At 44.2% G+C, this 18920-nt stretch overlaps 2 protein-coding genes across 6 annotated transcripts; both read left to right on the forward strand.

Annotated features, from left to right (window-relative positions):
* The first annotated feature begins 12 nt into the window (after positions 1-12).
* On the forward strand, positions 13-13444 carry LOC131105128 (rho guanine nucleotide exchange factor 2-like). The gene is made up of 22 exons (XM_058052927.1): positions 13-375; positions 2757-2904; positions 2991-3058; positions 4770-4833; positions 4908-5040; positions 5108-5211; positions 5655-5798; positions 5864-6114; positions 7518-7643; positions 7847-7964; positions 8046-8294; positions 8353-8429; positions 8505-8677; positions 8776-8843; positions 8911-9114; positions 9178-9255; positions 9323-9378; positions 11528-11569; positions 11628-11678; positions 11748-12026; positions 12107-12254; positions 12711-13444. The coding sequence occupies exons 1-22, from the start codon at positions 319-321 to the stop codon at positions 12758-12760; spliced, it is 2688 nt and encodes an 895-aa protein (XP_057908910.1). The 5' UTR covers positions 13-318; the 3' UTR covers positions 12761-13444.
* Positions 13445-13525: 81 nt separating this feature from the next.
* LOC131105133 (tropomyosin alpha-4 chain-like) lies at positions 13526-18887 on the forward strand. Of its 5 annotated transcripts, none has more exons than XM_058052946.1 (9): positions 13526-13770; positions 14092-14290; positions 14359-14492; positions 14575-14692; positions 17660-17730; positions 18123-18198; positions 18278-18340; positions 18407-18476; positions 18557-18887. In XM_058052946.1, exons 2-9 carry the CDS (start codon positions 14156-14158, stop codon positions 18637-18639), a joined length of 750 nt encoding a protein of 249 aa, XP_057908929.1. In that variant the 5' UTR covers positions 13526-13770; positions 14092-14155; the 3' UTR covers positions 18640-18887. The 5 variants fall into 5 exon arrangements, with proteins under 5 accessions (XP_057908929.1, XP_057908931.1, XP_057908928.1 ...); XM_058052948.1 differs by having other exon boundaries at positions 14134-14290; XM_058052945.1 differs by lacking the exon at positions 18123-18198 and adding an exon at positions 17871-17946 and having other exon boundaries at positions 13526-13763.
* The last annotated feature ends 33 nt before the right edge of the window (positions 18888-18920 follow it).

An 18920-nucleotide genomic window follows, 5' to 3' on the forward strand; every position in this document is an offset into this window, starting at 1 on the left:
TGATCAAATGACACGCTGCCATGGCGATGAAGTCTACCTCCAGGTTTCGGCTCGTCCCGATATTGAAATCGAACCCGTCTGGCGTGTCCTGGGCGGGACTACTTATACGACCGGCTAAGGGATTGGTTGACAGCGACAACAGTGCGTTGAGCTCTGATTGGACACAAGTGTAGACACCAGCTGTCAGTCCCAGTCAAGCTACGCCCCTGCGTTCAGACCGCAGACTGTTTCTGGACCGGGACCCAAAACCTTGGCTGATTCCGGCAGATATCGATCAGTGATCGGTGATTGATTGGTCCCCTTGGACGGACGGACGGGATGTCCCGGCTGTTGGAGGGAAGGAAGGCGGACAAGATGAAAGACATGAACGTAAAGGTGAGCTCATCCCAAACAAGAAAGAAAGGGGCACGCGCTCGCTTCCTCTCTGCTACAATCATTGATGATCGATTATCGATGATCGATTGTAGATGATTGACGGTCCAAACACGATTAGGCAGCTTTAATTGAGCGTTGATCTCACTTTGAGCTTTTCCCCGTCGGTTCCGCTTTTTTTCTCTTTTTGTTAGCGCGGACACATCTGGACCGCTTCTTCCGTTATTGAGCCTTACTTTGAGCTTTTATTGCTTGTATTGATTACTTATCAGGCCAATAACTGTTGGTTGTTGAAATGAGAACAGTTTGCGCGTGTGCAAAGAGAATAAAAACACCGGAAATTTAAACGTTTTTTCTATTTTTAGGTTTGAAAAACTTCACATTTCTCTCACATTTCTCTCACCGGTACGAGCGTGCGCGTTGTGTGTGTGTGAGTGTAAACGTGTGTGTGTGTGTTGACTTTGTAACCGCACACATCCATTTTGCGTGTGTTTCGGTGAGCTTGTCCGTTACAAGCAGCGTGGCCGCTTTGTCCTGCAGGAGGAAACGAGTGGGGGAGGGGTAGCCTTGTGCGCGCGCACGTGTGTGCGCGTGTTTCAACCAGGAAGTCTCCAACTGTATTGGAAATGTAACATTTGACCGGAAAAAAGTTGAAAAATAAGCATTGGATGTTAAGAATAGTCAAATAGTTTATAGCGCGTGCGCAGATACTGCAGAATGTGAGCACCATCTGAGATATAAAAGTGCATGAATCAATCAGACCAATTAGTTCATTTTGATAGTATTTCTTGTTATTAATTGTTGCCATGTCAACAGCCCTCGTCTCTGTTGACAAGCTGTCCTGTTTGCTCACTTTAGCCACGCCCCCTAATTACTGCAGTGGTGTGGACTTTGCCCCGTATAATACAGTAATATACATCATTTACATGTCATTTTCTTACATGTTTCCGAGTATTTCCATGGAACATAATAGAGTTCTTGCTCAGACTAAATGGGCCAAAAAGCTGTTGTCTCAGCCCCTGGACTGCTGGTGGTTGTGGTTCTGTCTTGGGGACTTGAGTGATGAAGACGCTTGAAAAGCTCTTGGTCTCATGACTCATGTCATCTGATCTTAACTCTTTTGCCTTTTCACTAAGTCTGACATGATTAAAAACAACTATTATACCTCACTGCACACAACTATTATACAGGGGTATTCAACACACATCTATTTTTTCTATTATGCACATTTTCAAGTGGCCTTTTATTATGGCCAGCCTCAGGCACATCCGTGCAATAACCATGCTGTCTAATCAGCACCTTGAGACCACACATTTGAGGTGGACAAATTATACAAACTTTACATTTTTGAGCTCATTAAATATGGGAGCAAAAAGTATAGCGTGTATCACTACACGCACAAGTATTACATTAGACTGTTATTCTAACCGACCAGTCTAGCGTGTACCCTGCTTCTTGTCGAAATTCAGCTGGGCTAGGCTCCAGCATACTCCATAGTGAGGATAAACGGCATAGAAAATGTATGGTTGTTATAGTACACACTTTTCCTGTCCCTCACTTTGTAGAGCAGAAGGTGTCTTCATGTCCAAACAAATAACATGTCCATGGATGTTCTTGTATAGACGTGGGTGGTAAGAGTATCTAAATCTAAGTTTCCTGGCAGGCCATGGCACTTTGTAAACATTTTAAAAACAAAACAAAAGTGATAATGCAAGGATAGAAATGCTAATAAGACACAGCCGATAAGCAGGGTGTTTTTTTTCCGCTCAAGTATATTTCACTTAGAATACTGAATTGCTTTTCGCATTTTTTTCAAGTTTTTACAGCCCTCGTCTCAAAACTTTTGTACATATCTTCGCTCATGGATAAATGAAGCTGCTTGTTCAGTGACTTTTAGTGCTAGAGTAGTGATACAGTGGCTATTCTCATATTCACCATTCAGCATTCACAATGCTGCTAATTGTGAGAAATCACCGCCCTTTTTTGCTGTTTCTCTCCAAAAATAGGCCTTTGTGTTTATTTTTTTCTTTCAGAAAACCCATTTTATTCACCATAAGTAGGTAATCATTTATATATGCGTGATATTAAAAGCGTAAATGGTCATGTGGGGGGTGAGGGCAGGCTATGTGGATTTTTTATGGGGTTTTATAACGGTTGCCTTTCTCCTTGGCTCATGCTTCTATGTATTTAGCTTTTTATAGCGAGTGGACAATGGTACTTGAAGAGAGAAGGGGATGTTTCTGCAGCTGAATCCTACAGCAGTCACACGTAGAGTAGGACATTTCTGACTGCAAACTGACACATGCAATAACAATTGTTGCTTGTTTATCAGTAGTAATAATAACTGTTGATTGTAGTAACAATACGTGTTGGTTTGTGATCAGAACAAAGAGAAAGAGCGCCAGAAGGAGCGGGAGAAGGAGGCCCGTTCCAGTAAAGGTCATCTCTTCACCTCCCTCACCGTCTCCTCCACCACCTTGTGTTCCGCATGCAACAGAAGCATCACCGCCAAGGAGGCGCTCAGCTGCCCCGGTAACACACAAACACATACAGACACACGTGCATGTCATCAATAAAGTCATTTACTGTCTGATTGACTGATTGATTTGCTGTGTCAGCATGTAACGTCACCATTCACAACCGCTGCAGAGACAGTCTGGCTAGCTGTGCCAAGATGAAGCAGAAGGTAACTTGATTTCAACAACAAAAGTCATGTTAGTGCACGATTGCTAAGATTGTACATCTCTTCTTGCCTGCTTGTCAAGCTCCTTTGCGTGCAAATGAATGCGTGCAAGTCTTATTATCACTAACAATATTGTAATGTTGGCACTAATAATAATACTTTATAAGTCATAGGCAATAACAATGATAATACCGCTAACAAAAGTATGTCATACTAACACCGGCTATAGTACATAGCTCGTATGTAAATATCCTGATTTCAACCTTTCAGATGTGACTATTAATTTCCTTGAAAACAGACCTATTATCTTTGTGTTTCTGGCAAAATAAGATTTTTCTTTGGAAAAGAGCAATCGACATGTTTGCCTCTTTCTTACATCTTATGAAGCAAACTATTGCAGAGATGTGTGCGTAGAGTGTGCATAAGAACACTAATTATCACATACTACAGTATTAATTGGCCCTGTACCCTATAAACCGCCCATGAATGATACGGGAAAAGGCCGAAATGATACTGTGTCAAAGCCCAGGGCAGTGATACTGATAAAATATAGAGTTTAACCATGTCCAGTATCAGCCCCCGTAGCTGTCCACTCAGAGCGCACTGCTCTGGTATCGTGCCCGTGAAACAACCAATCAGAGAAGAACGCACAAGCGTGAACACACAGTTTACACTGTTTAGATATAATACATGTAATAAACTGAACAAATAGTACGCGATAATAAGCTCATGATTATATAGTATGTGATAATAAGATCATCACATGGTTTGTCTGGTATCAGGCCCAGTATCATGCCCTATAACCTATAAGTATATGTGATTTATCCACTTGTGCATAGGAAAATGCATACATTTATGCACAACTCTTACCATCCGTGTACACATGCGTACACACAAAACCTAGTGGTAGAACAGTAAAACTACATCTAAACTACATACTCATCTTGCTACGTGCTTCACAACTTGACCATCAAACAAGGCACGCCAAGACGAGCCGATGCCAAATGCAAAGCCTGCCTTCCTCACTCTCGATGATTTTGGGGAGGGAAAAGTCCATTCATGCAATCTTATTAAAATAGTTGCAACCCAATGATAATGTAGCATTGCCACTGCTGATGTAATATTTCAATTAACAATAATATAATATGGCTGCACGGGGAGGAAGTGGATAACGCACAGGCCATACAGCTAGGAGACCTAAGTTCGATTCCACCCTTGGGCATCTCCGTGTGGAGTTTGCATGTTCTCTCCGTGCATGCACGGATTTTCTCCGGGTACTACGGTTTCCTCCCACATTCCAAAAACATGCTAGGTTAATTGGCGACTCCAAATTGTCCATAGGTATGAATGTGAGTGTGAATGGTTGTTTGTCTATATGTGTCCTGTGATTGGCTGGCCACCAGTCCAGGGTGTACCCCGCCTCTTGCCCGAAGACAGCTGGGATAGGCTCCTGCACGGCCGTGATCCTTCTGAGGAGAAGCGGTAGAAAATGAATGAATGAATAATATAATATTAGCACTAAAACAATTAACAATATTACAATATACTAACACTAATAATAGCATATTTGCGATGACTAATAAATGCAGTAGCCATGACTACTAATACAGTAGTATGTGTACTATGAGTAATACATGTAGTAGTTCTGAGTGTGTACTTAGTGTGTAAAGACGGACACAATGTGGATGTGCGTGTGTGTCTGTGTGTGTCCCAGCAACAGAAGTTGGCGATGGCGAGGAACAGTTCTGCCCTTCAGAATGTGGCTCTACGGGCAAAGAGTGAGTGAACGAGTCAGAAGTTGTCGTCTGGATGCTATTTGTGGTTGTTGATATCAACTTGCATCACTCTTCAGCCCCAATTATTAAGGAGCGCCCCAGCTCGGCTATCTACCCGTCAGACAGCCTCCGACAGTCTCTGCTCGGCTCACGGCGCGTTCGTTCGGGCCTGTCGCTTGGCAAGAGCGTCTCCACCAATAACATTGCTGGGTGAGTGTGAGGAGCACGCTCATTGGTCCTCAGATGACATCAACACTTCCTGTCTGTCTGCGTCCAGAGTCAGTGAGGAACATGTGGGTCTAAGGAGGATTCTGTCTCAGTCCACCGAGTCTCTGAACTTCAGGAGCAGGACATTGTCCATGGAGTCTCTCACTGACGACGGTATGTTACCGCCTTTATTTATTTTCATGATGTATTTGGTGTTCTCATGCTTTTTTCTCGGGCGGCACGGCGGTCGAGTGGTTAGCGTGCAGACCTCATAGCTAGGAGACCAGGGTTCAAATCCACCCTCGGCCATCTCTGTGTGGAGTTTGCATGTTCTCCCCGTGCATGCGTGGGTTTTCTCCGGGTCCTCCGGTTTCCTCCCACATTCCAAAAACATGCTAGGTTAATTGGCGACTCCAAATTGTCCATAGGTATGAATGTGAGTGTGAATGGTTGTTTGTCTATATGTGCCCTGTGATTGGCTGGCGACCAGTCCAGGGTGTACCCCGCCTCTCGCCCGAAGACAGCTGGGATAGGCTCCAGCACCCCCGCGACCCTCGTGAGGAAAAGTGGTAGAAAATGAATGAATGCTTTTTTCTCTTGGTACTGCTGGGTTGAAGGAGAGTGGTGGTGGAGCCCCCTGCTAGAGGAGCTGCAGGTGGAGGGCCGCAGCGTTCAGGCTGACAGTTGGAGTCTCGTTGTGGAGCCAAAGTTTCTCCAGACGCTCCATAAAGACGTGATCAAACAACAGGACGTCATATACGGTAACATGCATGCACAAACTTTCAACACAACCGCCATCTTGAATGACATCATTAAATGTCTGCAGAGCTGATTCAGACGGAATTTCACCACGTGCGGACGCTGCGGATTATGGAGGGCGTGTACAGGCGGGGGATGCTGGAGGAGGTGATGCTGGAGGCGGGCGTGGTTCACACCATTTTCCCATGTCTGGACCAGCTGCTGGAACACCACTCAGCCTTCCTGTCCCAACTTCTGGCAAAGAGGAAGCAGGGCGCCGTGGAGGGAAGCTCCACCAACTTCATCGTCCCAAACATCGGAGAGTTGCTGCTCACACAGGTGATGATGCCACACATTCGGACAGGTGATGACTAGGGATGTAACCGATCCAGTGTCGGTATCCGGTTATGATACCAGCGTAAATCGGAAATTCCGAGATTACTGGTCCATGAGCCACATCTGTGCTTTAGTATTGTCTGCTTGTTGGAGCCAAAAGAATAGCAACAATCATAGCCAAATGAGTATCGGCGGACATAACAATGCACTGCAGGCATCCTCATTTGTGGAACACACACACAAACTTCTGCCTGATGCTTTCACTGCCACACAAAACAGTCGGACATCACAAACTCTCAACTCTATACAAACCTTAGTCGCTACAATATCATACCTGCCTGTATAGAGCAGCCTCATATATAATCAACAATAATGATGATGTAGCAACCTGGATGTTATATGTGATGTTAGTCTGTTATGTCTGTGTTGTCCAACTGTCTGTAAAGCCCTGAACATGTCAGACTGAGAGCTTGTGTGTGCGTCACTGCAAGGATCGACCAATACATCGGCCGGCCAATATTTGTGTTTTTTTCCTTATATCGGTATCGGCCGCTACGCGCGGGGGTTCGCCGATGTATTTTTTTCAAGAATATTCAATATTCAAGAATGAACAATTATGCAACTTTAAATGCGTGTCGTGTTATGTATGTGCGCTCTCTCCGTCCACGCACGCACGCACAGAAGGAATTGGAGCAGCCGTGTCTGCTTATGAGAGGTCTTTATCGTGCACAACACCAACTTTAATGATGAGAGAAATTTTTATATATCGTACTAAATTGTGTCAGTGTGATGTGTTTGTGTGTGTGTGGTGGCGGGGGGAGGGGTGCGCGTCACGCTGCGGAGGAGCAGTCATCACATCGATGCTGGATAAATTTAAACTACGACAGTAATGTTTTGCACATGGTTGAATATTTATTCCTTTTAAAGTTGATAATGCCGTTTAAATGTGTGTTTAAGAAAGCTGAATCCTACTGTGTTCAGTGTTTACATTTCAATAAATATTTGTTTAAACATGTGACCTGTAATATTTGTTATCATGGTCATTTTTTCATTTAAATTGAGGGATCAAAAGCAGTATCGGCCACAAATATCGGCCATCGGCTGAGGGTGAAAAAATTGGTATCGGCATCGACCCCAAAAAAAACCATATCGGTCAATCCCTAGTCTGTAGACAGCTACATTTTCTGATATTCTTTTGGCGCGGTTGCATATTTAAGCAAACAGAGCTTGGTATGAGAATTGTATCGATTATTGGCAGATATCCAAATTCAGGTATCACGGATGTGGTGATTACATCATAGACACACTGGTAATCGGGTGAAATGATTGGTTAGGTGTTGTGTGTGTGTGTGAGCGGTAGAAAAGTAATTTAGAAGACATAAAAGTTGTGCATTTGTGTTGTGTAGTTTTCAGGTCAGTGTGCAGAAGACATGAAGAAAGTTTACTCCGAGTTCTGCAGTCGCCATCCCAAAGCTGTAAAACTCTACAAAGACGTTCTAACGCGGGACAGAAGGCTCCAGCAGTTCATCAGGGTGAGCATGTCCTACACTTGGACTTGGACCTGCTAGTTGTTGTCTTTGTTGTCTTTATTGGCGTAAGATGGGGCATGCTGATAGTATAGGGAGATCTAAGTCTCCTCCTCATGATCTCCAAGCTGTCCAGTCTCCTCTGTGGTCCAGCGAGGTTTTTGAAAGTTCTACACTAACATATCTGCTTTGCTGTTCCTCATGCTCAGCGTGCCTGTCGCGGACCTCTGCTGCGTCGCCATGGCGTCCAGGAGTGTATCCTGCTGGTCACCCAGAGGATCACTAAATATCCCGTTCTCCTTCAGAGACTGCTCGACAACACCAAAGGTATGTACACACGATAGCGAGAAACTAGCCGTCAAGGTCCAAACCCAAAGTGCCGTCATCTGACCATGTGACCTCCCTCAGGTAACGAGGAGGAGGCGCGAGCTCTTAACCAAGCATTGGTCCTCCTCAAGGAGCTGATCAGCTCAGTGGATCAGGAGGTTCTGGAGCTAGACCGAACCAGGAGGCTGCAGGAAGTCCAGGCCCGTTTGGACCCCCGTGCACAAGCAGTTGTCCGGGACGGAGGCGTGTTCCGAGGAGGAGAGCTACAGCGAAGGAGGCTCCTCCATGAAGGAATGCTCTTCTGGAAGGTCCAAGGCTCCAGAATGAAAGGTAGAACATGTGGGTGGAGCTTAGAAAGTCACATGTCCTGACCTGTGCTTGTGTGTAGATGTTCAGGTGCTGCTGATGTCGGACATCTTGGTCTTCCTTCAAGAGAAGGACCAAAAGTTCACGTTTGCCTCCTTTGTAAGTTTACACTTGACCTTCAGATGTCATGAGACATGTCCACGTCTAACGTGTGTGTGTTTGTGTGTATGTTAGGACAAGTCCCCCGTGGTCTCTCTCAACAAGCTGATTGTCAGAGATATAGCCAATCAGGAGCGAGGAATGTACCTGATCAGTGACTCCACCCCTCCAGAGATGTACGAGCTGCATGCTTCCTCTAAAGATGACCGACGCACCTGGATGACCCGGATCCAGCAGGCCACACTCAGGTCTGGACTGTGTGGACTGCCTCTAGTACTTCTTTCAGGAGTACAAAGTGTACTACGTGTTGAGTAATACTAGCGTGTGTGTTTGTGTGTGTGTGCAGTTGTCCATCCAGAGAAGAATTCCCTCTGATTGAAACAGAAGACAAGGCTTTACTGCGACGACTCAAAGGTAAGACAAGTCCACTTCATCTTTTTCTGCTCCTGATCGTCTTCATTTTTACTCCTCCACTCCTCAGCCGACATCTTGCAGAAGGATCGGGAGGTGTTGGAGCTCCTGCAGGAGCGCGTCACCTTGTTCTCCGAGCTTGTGGAGGCAACAGGAAAAGGCGGAGCTGGAGACGCCAGCACGTCGTCACGGTCGGTCAACAGGAACTTGTTTCGAGCGGACACCACACACACTCCTCCTGCTGAGCCGCTGCTCACGGCCGCCATTTCTGAAGGTACAGATTTTTTTTTTTGTCATTTTAAAACTGATGAGTTCAACTTCTGCTTTTTGTGTTCAGTGGACAAACTGAGCCACCTGCTGGCAGGATCCAGCATCACTAAAGCATCTGTCGCCAACGGCAACCAGGAGCTAACCAGTAAGTGGACTATCTTTAAATAAATGTCGAAATAATGAATAAATAATAAATAATACTTTTCTGTCAGACGGCGAACCTGCGTCACTCAACGGTTCTTTGGAGCTGAACATTAACTCCTCAAAGGTAAATGTCTTTGTAATATTCATACAGTCTTGTCATTCTACTCATTCATTCATTCATTCATTTTCTACCGCTTTTCCTCACGAGGGTCGCGGGGGGTGCTGGAGCCTATCCCAGCTGTCTTCGGGCGTAAGGCGGGGTACACCCTGGACTGGTCGCCAGCCGATCACAGTGCACATATAGACAAACAACCATTCACACTCACATTCATACCTATGGACAATTTGGAGTCGCCAATTAACCTAGCATGTTTTTGGAATGTGGGAGGAAACCGGAGTACCCGGAGAAAACCCACGCATGCACGGGGAGAACATGCAAACTCCACACAGAGATGCCCGAGGGTGGGATTGAACCCTGGTCTCCTAGCTGTGGTCAACCCCTTGACCACCGTGCGGCCCCTTGTCATTCTACTAAAATATATAATTTAAATACAAACATCTTACATTTAATACATGTAATTATGGTAAATTAAGTCTGCATGGTGTTCCGGTGGTTAGCATGTAGGCCACACAGTCACTAGATCGGTAATACTTGGGTCTGCTTCTCCGTGAGTACTCTGGTTTCCTCCCACCCTAGTGAGGATAAGTGGCATAGAAAGTGGACAGATTATGGTGGAAAATAAGTATTTGGTCACCTACAAACGAGCAAGGTTTCTGTCTCTTACAGACCTGTAACTTCTTCTTTAAGAGGCTCCTGTCCTCCATTTGTTACCTGTATTAATAGCACCTGATTGAACTCATTATCAGTATAAAAGACAACCTCGAACCTCGTCTGAATGACCTACAGAGAGCTGGGACCAAAGTAACAAAGACCATCAGTAACCAAGGGCTCAAATCCTGCAGCGCCAGACGCGTCCCCCTGCTTAAGCCAGTACATGTCCAGGCTCAAGTTTGCTAGAGAGCATTTGGATAATCCAGAAGAGGATTGGGAGAATGCCATATGGTCAGATAAAACCAAAATAAATGTTTGGGGGTAGAAAAAAAGAATTGAAGTTGAATCTTAGAACACCATACCTACATGGGGGTTACTTTTTGCTGCAAAGGGACCTGGGGTGCCTGATCATGTAAAGGAAAGAATGAATGGGGCCATGTATAGTGCAAACATCATTCCATCAGCAAGGGCATTGAAGATGAAATAGTAGCTCTCTTTCAGTATAATGATCCATAACACACCACCCAGGCAACGAAGAAGTGGCTTCATAGTCCTGGAGTGGCCTAGCCTCAAACCCATAGAATAATTTTTGGAGGGAGTTGAATATCTGTATTGCCCAGCAACAGCCCCAAAACATCACTGCTCTAGAGGAGATTTGCGTGGAGGAATGGGCCAAAATACTAGCAAGAGAGTGTGAAAACCTTGTGAAGACTTATAGGAAATGTTTGACCTGTCATTGGTATATAACAAAGTATTGAGATGAACTTTTCTTATTGACCAAATACTTACTTTCCACCATAATTCGACAACTAATTTGTTTTTTTTCCCGATTTTGTCTTGTCGTTGAGATATACCTGTGATGAAAATTTGAGACCGCTCGTCTTTTAAGTGGGAGACTGTGCACAGTTGGTTGGCTGACTAATTACTTTTTTGCCCCACTGTACATATATGTTACATTTATTAATTTATTGTTTGTTAATTGGCGACTCCAAATTGTTCATAGGTATGAATGTGAGTGTGAATGGTTGTTTGTCTATATGTGCCCTGTGATTGGCTGGCGACCAGTCCAGGGTGAACCCCTCCCCCTCTCGCCCGAAGACAGCTGGGATAGGCTCCAGCATGCCTTGCGACCCTTGTGAGGATAAGTCGTATAGAAAGTGGATGGATGGATGTTATGTATAATTACACAGAATAAACTTGTTTATACATTTTTCATTAATAATTACAATTGAAATATAATGTATATATTTTAAGAAAAGTATATATTTTTGTCATATTTATTTCTTTATGATTTAATTACTACAGTATTTTAAAATACTGAATTTGTTTTGTTTTTATGAATGAAAGTACAATTTTTTGTAGAATTTGTTTATTATATGTGGATTTTAGGCACTGTATGTCTGTATATGATCACATCCAATATAATTTACAACTATAACTATTGGGACTGTTGTAAATAATGCAGAATAAAAGGTTGAAGCTTTTGTTTTTTTTCTTGAAGGACACAAACGGAAACCAGCTGCAAGAAAGGACATTAAAAGAGGTAAATATTTTGATGCAAGTGTGGCGTAACGGCAGACACTAACGGTGTGTTTCCACAGGAAGTTTGTCAGCGTCTGGTCAGTTTGAGCACGCAACTTCACGCCCTTCAGGTCAGACCACCGCAGAAACATCTCATCACAGCAGGTTCACCTCCTCTGACATGTTAACTCTGCCCCCAGGCGGCCGTGATTCGTCAGGACTCCATGCTGGAACTCTTTGTCAAAACGACCCCTGTTCCCGGCCCGGCCTCTGGCCCACGCCTCAATCGGTCCGTGTCACGGGACACAGGCCTGGATGGAAGCGGGGATGTAGCGCTGCTGCGGCGACAGCTGGAGCTTCTTCAGGAGGAAGTGACACGGCTGCGTCTCAAGGAGGGGGAGCCTCTAAAAGAGGAGGCGGAGCCATGCAGCAGGAGGAGGAGCAACGGAGAGCGCAGTGATGCCATTAAGGGAGAACAGGTGCACGTTATTTTTATGTTTGTACCTGTCATAGGGAGATTTTGGTTAGCAACCACTTCATTAGTTGTCTGATTGAGCAGGCAAGGAGAAGGCGGGGCAGCCGAGAGTTGGAACCACACCCCCTCGCTCCATTGGCCACTCATGACCCGGTCGACCAATTAGACGGCGTTCAGGAAAGAGATGAGGAAGACATTGTGAAGATTTCACCTCGCTCTGACAGCCCTAGAGGTCAGCTGATGACGTAACATATTATTACCACATACTGTGTGTATGATTGTTGTTGTCATTATTGTTGTATTAATAACAATGTAACATAATGCTAATAATATATAATAGGGCCGCACGGTGGAGAGTGATTAGCATGTAGGCCACACAGTCAGGAGATGCTTGGGCATCTCTGTGTGAAGTTTGCATTTTCTCCCTGTGCATGCGTCCAGAAATCATGCATGTTAGGTAAATTGGCGACTCCAAATTCTCCATACAATGGGCTGGTGGCCTACAAGCCCATGGTGTACCCTGCCTCAAAGACAGCTGGGATAGGCTCCGCGACCCTAGTGAGGATAAGAGGCATAGAAAATGGATGGATGAATATATGGATTTATATCATAATCATTTATAATACTTCTAATATTACAAAATTATATATCCTTTATAATAATGTATCATTATTTTTTCTGTTTTTAGACCTGCAGGACATTCCAGAAGAAAGCGAGTGTGGAGCAGATCCTAGTTAATGTATCACTGTGATGTCGCGGTGATTTCACTGTGATGTCACAGCTAAACAAGGAAAAAGTTGCTGTCGTGATGTCATTTCCTGCTCCAGAAACAGTTTCGCTCATAAAACAGGAAGTGTGTCACTGGAGTGGGCGGAGCTAATGACTTTGTAAAAATCCCACTCAAAGAGATTTGGACAGGTGACTACATATGGACACTATTTATTTATTACGTAAATGTAGTTTGTTGGTTTTTGTAGAAAAGCCAGCGTTTAATGCATGTCCAAGAAAAAAGAGGTGACCGGCCTTGTTGGTGTTAATTGTTGCTCTGTATTATTGAAATAGCTGAAATGTAACAGGGAAACTGGAGACATGGACACAAAGTAACGACACGATTGTGGACACCAACTTCCAGTGACTTTCAGCTGATCCGTCTTATGTATTTTCATCAAGATAGAACATTTTTTTCTCAAGAGAAATGTGTACATGATTTTTAAGTTCTTCATAAAATATCACATAATCGCTGCATGCCTCTTTAATTTTCATCTTCATTACTTTATTATGATTGAGATATATACAAATAAATACATTTGAGCGATAGAAATATAGCGATCTAGAAATCTAAGATAACTAGTGTACACTTTACGTGTCTCAGTTATATAAATGCTGTATAACAATTTAGAAATCTAAGACTTGAGAAATAACTCGTGCAATAAAGAACTGAAACGGCTGAATAAACTTTCGAACTAGGCCGTCGTCGTATTACGTCACTTCCTGTTAGGAACAACGCGGAAGAGGTGGAGTCCCAGTTGGGAGTTGGTTGAATACGGAAGCCGACCAGACCCGGACCAGTCACCGCACCGAGACCAAAACTACAACCCTCCTAGCCACATACTTAATAACTAGATGCTGAGACGCTAATTTAATTTTTTTTCGTCCTCTTAAGACGTCATACGCACATTCCGCCTGCTAGCTGCTAACCAGTAGTTAGCCTGCTAGCTGCTAACGTCGGAGACTCGGCCAGGTAAGAAGTGCGTGTCACCTGTTTGCTGCTAACATGCTACATGGCCTTCCGTAGTCAATTGGTGATCGATCCAAGTTTGGATGTTTGGAAAAAAGTGAGATGTTTGTTCGGTGACATCAGAACAATGTGTGGGTTGAACACGTCTGGACCCGCCCGCACCCTGCTCCAGTTCCTTCTTTGTTGGGACCCGTCAAGTTTTACGAGAAGAGGAAGTGTCTTTATTCATTTGTGTACTGTTGTCCGGATTGCTGGTATCATTGCATTTGTATACAAATGTACTTCATGTAATGTCACCACCTGTGTTCAGACAAAGTTCATTCTCCAACAGGCGCCGCCCCCTGACACACTTGTTTGACTTGTTTGTACAAAGTAACTTGCTAAAAGAAGAAACCATGAGTGGAGGAGTGAACAGCATCGAGGCAGTGAAGAGGAAGATCAAAGTTCTTCAAGGACAAGCTGAAGAAGCTGAAGAACGAGCAGAGAAGTTCCAAGGACAACTGGAGGAGGAGAAGAGGGCTCGGGAAGAGGTGCACGTTCACACGTTCACCTGTGTGTTGATTGGCTGTCATTGTGACCTCGTTCTTCTTGTTGGCAGGCCGAGGCGGAAGTGGCGTCTCTAAGTCGTCGTCTCCAGATGACCGAGGACAGCCTTGACCAGACCCAGGAGCAGCTGACCACAGCCATCGACAAGCTGGACAAGCTGGAGAAGGTGGCCGACGAGAGCGAGAGGTATGAAAAAACAAGCGGGCAGAGTAGTCGCTCGCTGGTCTATTTACTTGATGACATTATGACGATGGCCGTGTGTGTCCAGAGGGATTCGTGTGATCGAGACTCGAGCTATGAAGGACGAGGAGAAGATGGAACTTCTGAAGGTCGATCTCAAACAAGCCCAGATGATCGCAGAGGAGGCCGACCGCAAATACGAGGAGGTACGCACATGCACATACGAGTTATATTTTTACATACATGACCATGTTGCCACAAACGTGTAGGCATACAATCTAATTGTAATCAATTAATACATAATACATCATAGTACGTTCATATACATTTATTACAGAAGTAATGCAACAATACTTTTTATGGAACCTGATCTAAACATTTTTTTAAATTAAACTAAACTGAATCATCATAGGTATTAGGGTGGATTATTATACAAAAGTCTGAAAAAACATGATCTGACCCCCCTTAAAATGGTCAGTTGCATGAAAAACCGGCTCCATTAAATTTTCAAAAAGACCTCAAAGTTGGTGGTGGCTAACAATGACTCGGCATAGACCGTATAGAGAGATTCATGTTGTGTATACAAATCATAACACGTGTAACTGTCGTGAATAAACAATTTCCAGGGGAATATCTACCTAGACCAGGGTTAGGCATAGGAATAGGGTGTGTGCAATGCAGAAGCACCTAATCACTCAACTTTTTACTGTATAACAGTAAGTTTTTGTTTACTAATATTGCTACAACATCCAGATTTCTCTAATTGGTGACTAATGACCTCCAGTTGCAAATGTCTCCACGGCCACATCGGCAAAGTTAGGTCTCCACCTCTTGTATGTTTCAGAGCAGTTAGTTGGCCTGGCTTTCTTTGATCCCAATGTTCAAACAGCTACAGAATGTGAAATAGGAAAGTCACATCAAAGTTGCAGCACGGCTTATCCAGCATAGTGAACTGCAAGACTCTGTGACACATTATATCAGAGGGCTCTTTGAGCTCTTGGGTATATCAGCCAACTTTATGGATCATGATCCAGAAACATGGAGCACCCAAGATGACTTTCTCAAAGGAGTGAAAGTCATCAAGAACAGAACATTAAGGTGACAAATGACCATGTAGAGCATGCAGTAGCACTAGTGCAAGAGACCAAACTGGTCTACAAAGACCAGTTGTAGTTCCTGCTGAAAGTTTTTTCTGAACATTGACACCGGTTTCTTGACAGCAAGAAGTCCACCTTGGCAGCAACTTTATGAGGTTTCATTCATTCATTTTCTACCGCTTATCCTCACGAGGGTCGCGGGGGTGCTGGAGCCTATCCCAGCTGTCTTCGGGCGAAGACTGGACTGGTCGCCAGCCGATCCCAGGGCAGATATAGACAAACAACCATTCACACTCACATTCATACCTATGGACAATTTGGAGTCGCCAATTAACCTAGCATGTTTTTGGAATGTGGGAGGAAACCGGAGTACCCGGAACATGCAAACTCCACACAGAGATGGCTGAGGGTGGAATCGAACCCTGGTCTCCTAGCTGTGAGGTCTGCGTGCTAACCACTCAACCGCCGTGCCGCCCTTCATAAGGTTTATTCAATGTAAATGAATGTAGACAAAAGTTAAAGGAAATACGTAAAACTTGTGCCTGTTTGTGCATCATCTTTAAAATTATAGTTGTTTTTGCTGAAATGGTTCCCAAAGGCTGTGTCTCGTGAACTGAAGTCCATCTATCTACTTATTTTCTATGCCACTTATCCACGCTAGAGTCAAAGCTATGTTTCTTCAACAGCTGTTGAAGTAATAAGTCATTTTCTTTATTTGTATGTTCAACTAGTTGATTGACTAGTTGACACAAAAGTGTAAGCACATACAAGAAATGACAATGCCGTACAAACGGGATTTAGAGTTTTTCACAGCTATCTTACATAAATGACTATATGTCTATATAATGACTATGTAATTAGATATGTAAAGCTGAGCATTAAAGGATGCTCTGTTTTGAAAACACAGCTCCCTAGAATTACTCTAAAATCACCGACAACGCCTTTTTCTGTTGAGTTAGTTGCGGCCAACTTTGAGGCCTGTGAGCTACCTCTGAATATTATTCAATGTTGCTGGAAATGTTACAGGGTAAGTTTTCGGTTTTAGTTTAAGGTTTCTTCCCCCGAGGGACTATTTCCTTACCCCCAGCGCCAAGTGCTTGCTCATGTGGGGTTTCAGTTGCTTTAAAAAAAGTAAAGTGGTACATAGGTACATAGTCCTATTAAAGTGTTTATTTTAGACAGTACACATTCTGTAGTGTGGTTGTGTACACACAAACGACTACTGTATGTGGGACTATGCAGACCTCGAAGTTGGTCACCACCAACCTTTTGCTAACTGTAAATAGTATTACATTTTTGGGAAATTTTTGGTTATTTTTTCATGCAGGTGAACCATTGTAGGCGGTCAGACCAAATTTTTTCAGACTTGTAGAAGACCACCCTATATGTGTTTTACTCGCGTGACAGCATGTCATTTCCTTCTTAGTCACATTTCCAAATTATCATCTCATTAAATGACACATCTTTATTTTGTATTGTAAGCACAGCATTACACGCCTTTTGATGACTTATAGGTTGGATAAATGCAACCTGAGCGTTCATACTGCAGTAGCATCAGATACCTGTTAGATTTATTTCTATATATAAATGAGGTCTGCGTTGCATTTGGAAAAAATCGAATTGTGCTGTTCACACTGACATGAGATACAGGTCACATATGAGCAAAAAACAAATGGAATTGACCTTCAGTGTGAACATAGCCTCAGTCTTGTGTTATTGATACACTGTGTTCATAACGTACCTTTTAGCCTGCTCTCATCTGGAAACCGGAACCAGAAGTCAATTTACCCCGGCTATAGTTCTTAAATAACACAGTTAGACCACAATTTATTTATTTTTTTGGCTACAAAATAAGCCACAATGGAGCCAAATACCTTGGGTGTCTGGAATGGATTATTTGGATTTACATGTTTCCTGTGAGATAAATAGTTTTTGTACAATTTAATTTTAGACAGGCCCTTTGGAATGGGTTAATAACTGAGGTACCACTGTATCGTGTTTGCATTTTGGCGCACCTCACACATTTTGTCACTTGGTGATCACATGACCTGACATGGTGTGGCGTCTGATTCACAGGTGGCTCGTAAGTTGGTGATGGGGGAGCGTGATCTGGAGCGCGCTGAAACCCGAGCAGAGCAAGCTGAAAGGTTACAATGCACACACAAACACACGCTTCCTGGTTGTTTAATGCACAAACAGCTTCCTCCTTCCTGCGTATCCACTTCCTGCTGCCTCCTTGCTGTGTACCCACCTCCTGCAAATCCACTTTCTGCCATGCGGCAAACAGTAATGCTCGGAGCTTGGAGGAGCAGTTGAGGAGTTTGGACCAATCGGTGAAGAGCTTGCAGGCTTCTCAGGACAAGGTACTGAGGGTCCCCTGACCTCCTACCTGCTGTCAATCAGCTGACCTTTTGAACTCTGACCCTCAGCTGCTTCTTCAGCTCCTCCTCCTGCTGCTGCTGCTTGGTGCGCCACCGTCCCCCACAATGCATTGCAGCGCAGGGCGCCGCATTCTGACCTTCTCTTTTGTGGTCTGCAGCAAAGGTCGCGAGTTGGAGGAGGAGCTGAAAACCCTTTCCGCGAGTTCAAAGAGTCTGGAGTCTCAGACTGAGAAGGTAGGAGGTCAGGGGTCAGCGTCAAGGCCTATGATTGGTCAGTACATCAACAAGTTTTGGGGTTTTTTTGCCTTTTCAGTTCTCCCAGCAGGAGGACCGCTACGAGGATGAGATCCGGAAACTGAGCAGTAAACTGAAGGAGGTATGAAAGCAAACTCATTACTCAGCCACTAGCTTCCTGTTCATTCTGCATCTCCTTCCTGTGCAGGCCGAGACCAGAGCAGAGAACGCGGAGCGTACGGTGGCCAAACTGGAGAAAACCATTGACGGCCTGGAAGGTGCGACAGTCCATCCCCATTGGCTGGCTTCAGCATGTTACATGACTGCAGTTTCTGACTGACGTTTATTTTTTTTCCAGAGTCTCTGGAAACGGCCAAGAATGCCAACATGGAGTTGCACGCCACCCTCAACCAGACCATGGAGGAGCTCAACTCGTGCTGAACAACGGCGTCTCAAAGGGAACACTCGCAACCATTCCTCTTAATCAGTGGGATTAGTAGTCAAAAGCTCGCTTGATGATTTCTTGTCTGGCTCGGGGAAAACAGCCAATTGTATTTTTCTGCCAAACTAAAGGGGCCAATTAGAGGTGAGAGACACGCCTCTCTGGATGAAAACACCTGTTTTTATGCTGTGATGATGTCATCACAAGACGCCTTTTTCTAAAATAAAAGCACCAAGTTCAAATGTCATCTTGATTTTTTTTTTATATATATCATGAAGTT

This window comes from Doryrhamphus excisus, chromosome 17 (assembly GCF_030265055.1).
Source record: "Doryrhamphus excisus isolate RoL2022-K1 chromosome 17, RoL_Dexc_1.0, whole genome shotgun sequence".
Classification (NCBI taxonomy): domain Eukaryota; kingdom Metazoa; phylum Chordata; class Actinopteri; order Syngnathiformes; family Syngnathidae; genus Doryrhamphus; species Doryrhamphus excisus.

Coding starts and splice junctions, on each gene's coding strand:
- LOC131105128 (XM_058052927.1), top strand. CDS start 319: ATGTCCCGGCTGTTGGAGGGAAGGAAGGCGGACAAGATGAAAGACATG. Junction 5,212..5,654: donor GGAGTCTCTCACTGACGACG/GTATGTTACCGC, acceptor GCTGGGTTGAAG/GAGAGTGGTGGTGGAGCCCC. Junction 11,679..11,747: donor CGCAACTTCACGCCCTTCAG/GTCAGACCACCG, acceptor CTCTGCCCCCAG/GCGGCCGTGATTCGTCAGGA.
- LOC131105133 (XM_058052946.1), top strand. CDS start 14,156: ATGAGTGGAGGAGTGAACAGCATCGAGGCAGTGAAGAGGAAGATCAAA. Junction 14,291..14,358: donor AGAAGAGGGCTCGGGAAGAG/GTGCACGTTCAC, acceptor TCTTGTTGGCAG/GCCGAGGCGGAAGTGGCGTC. Junction 18,199..18,277: donor TGGAGTCTCAGACTGAGAAG/GTAGGAGGTCAG, acceptor TTGCCTTTTCAG/TTCTCCCAGCAGGAGGACCG.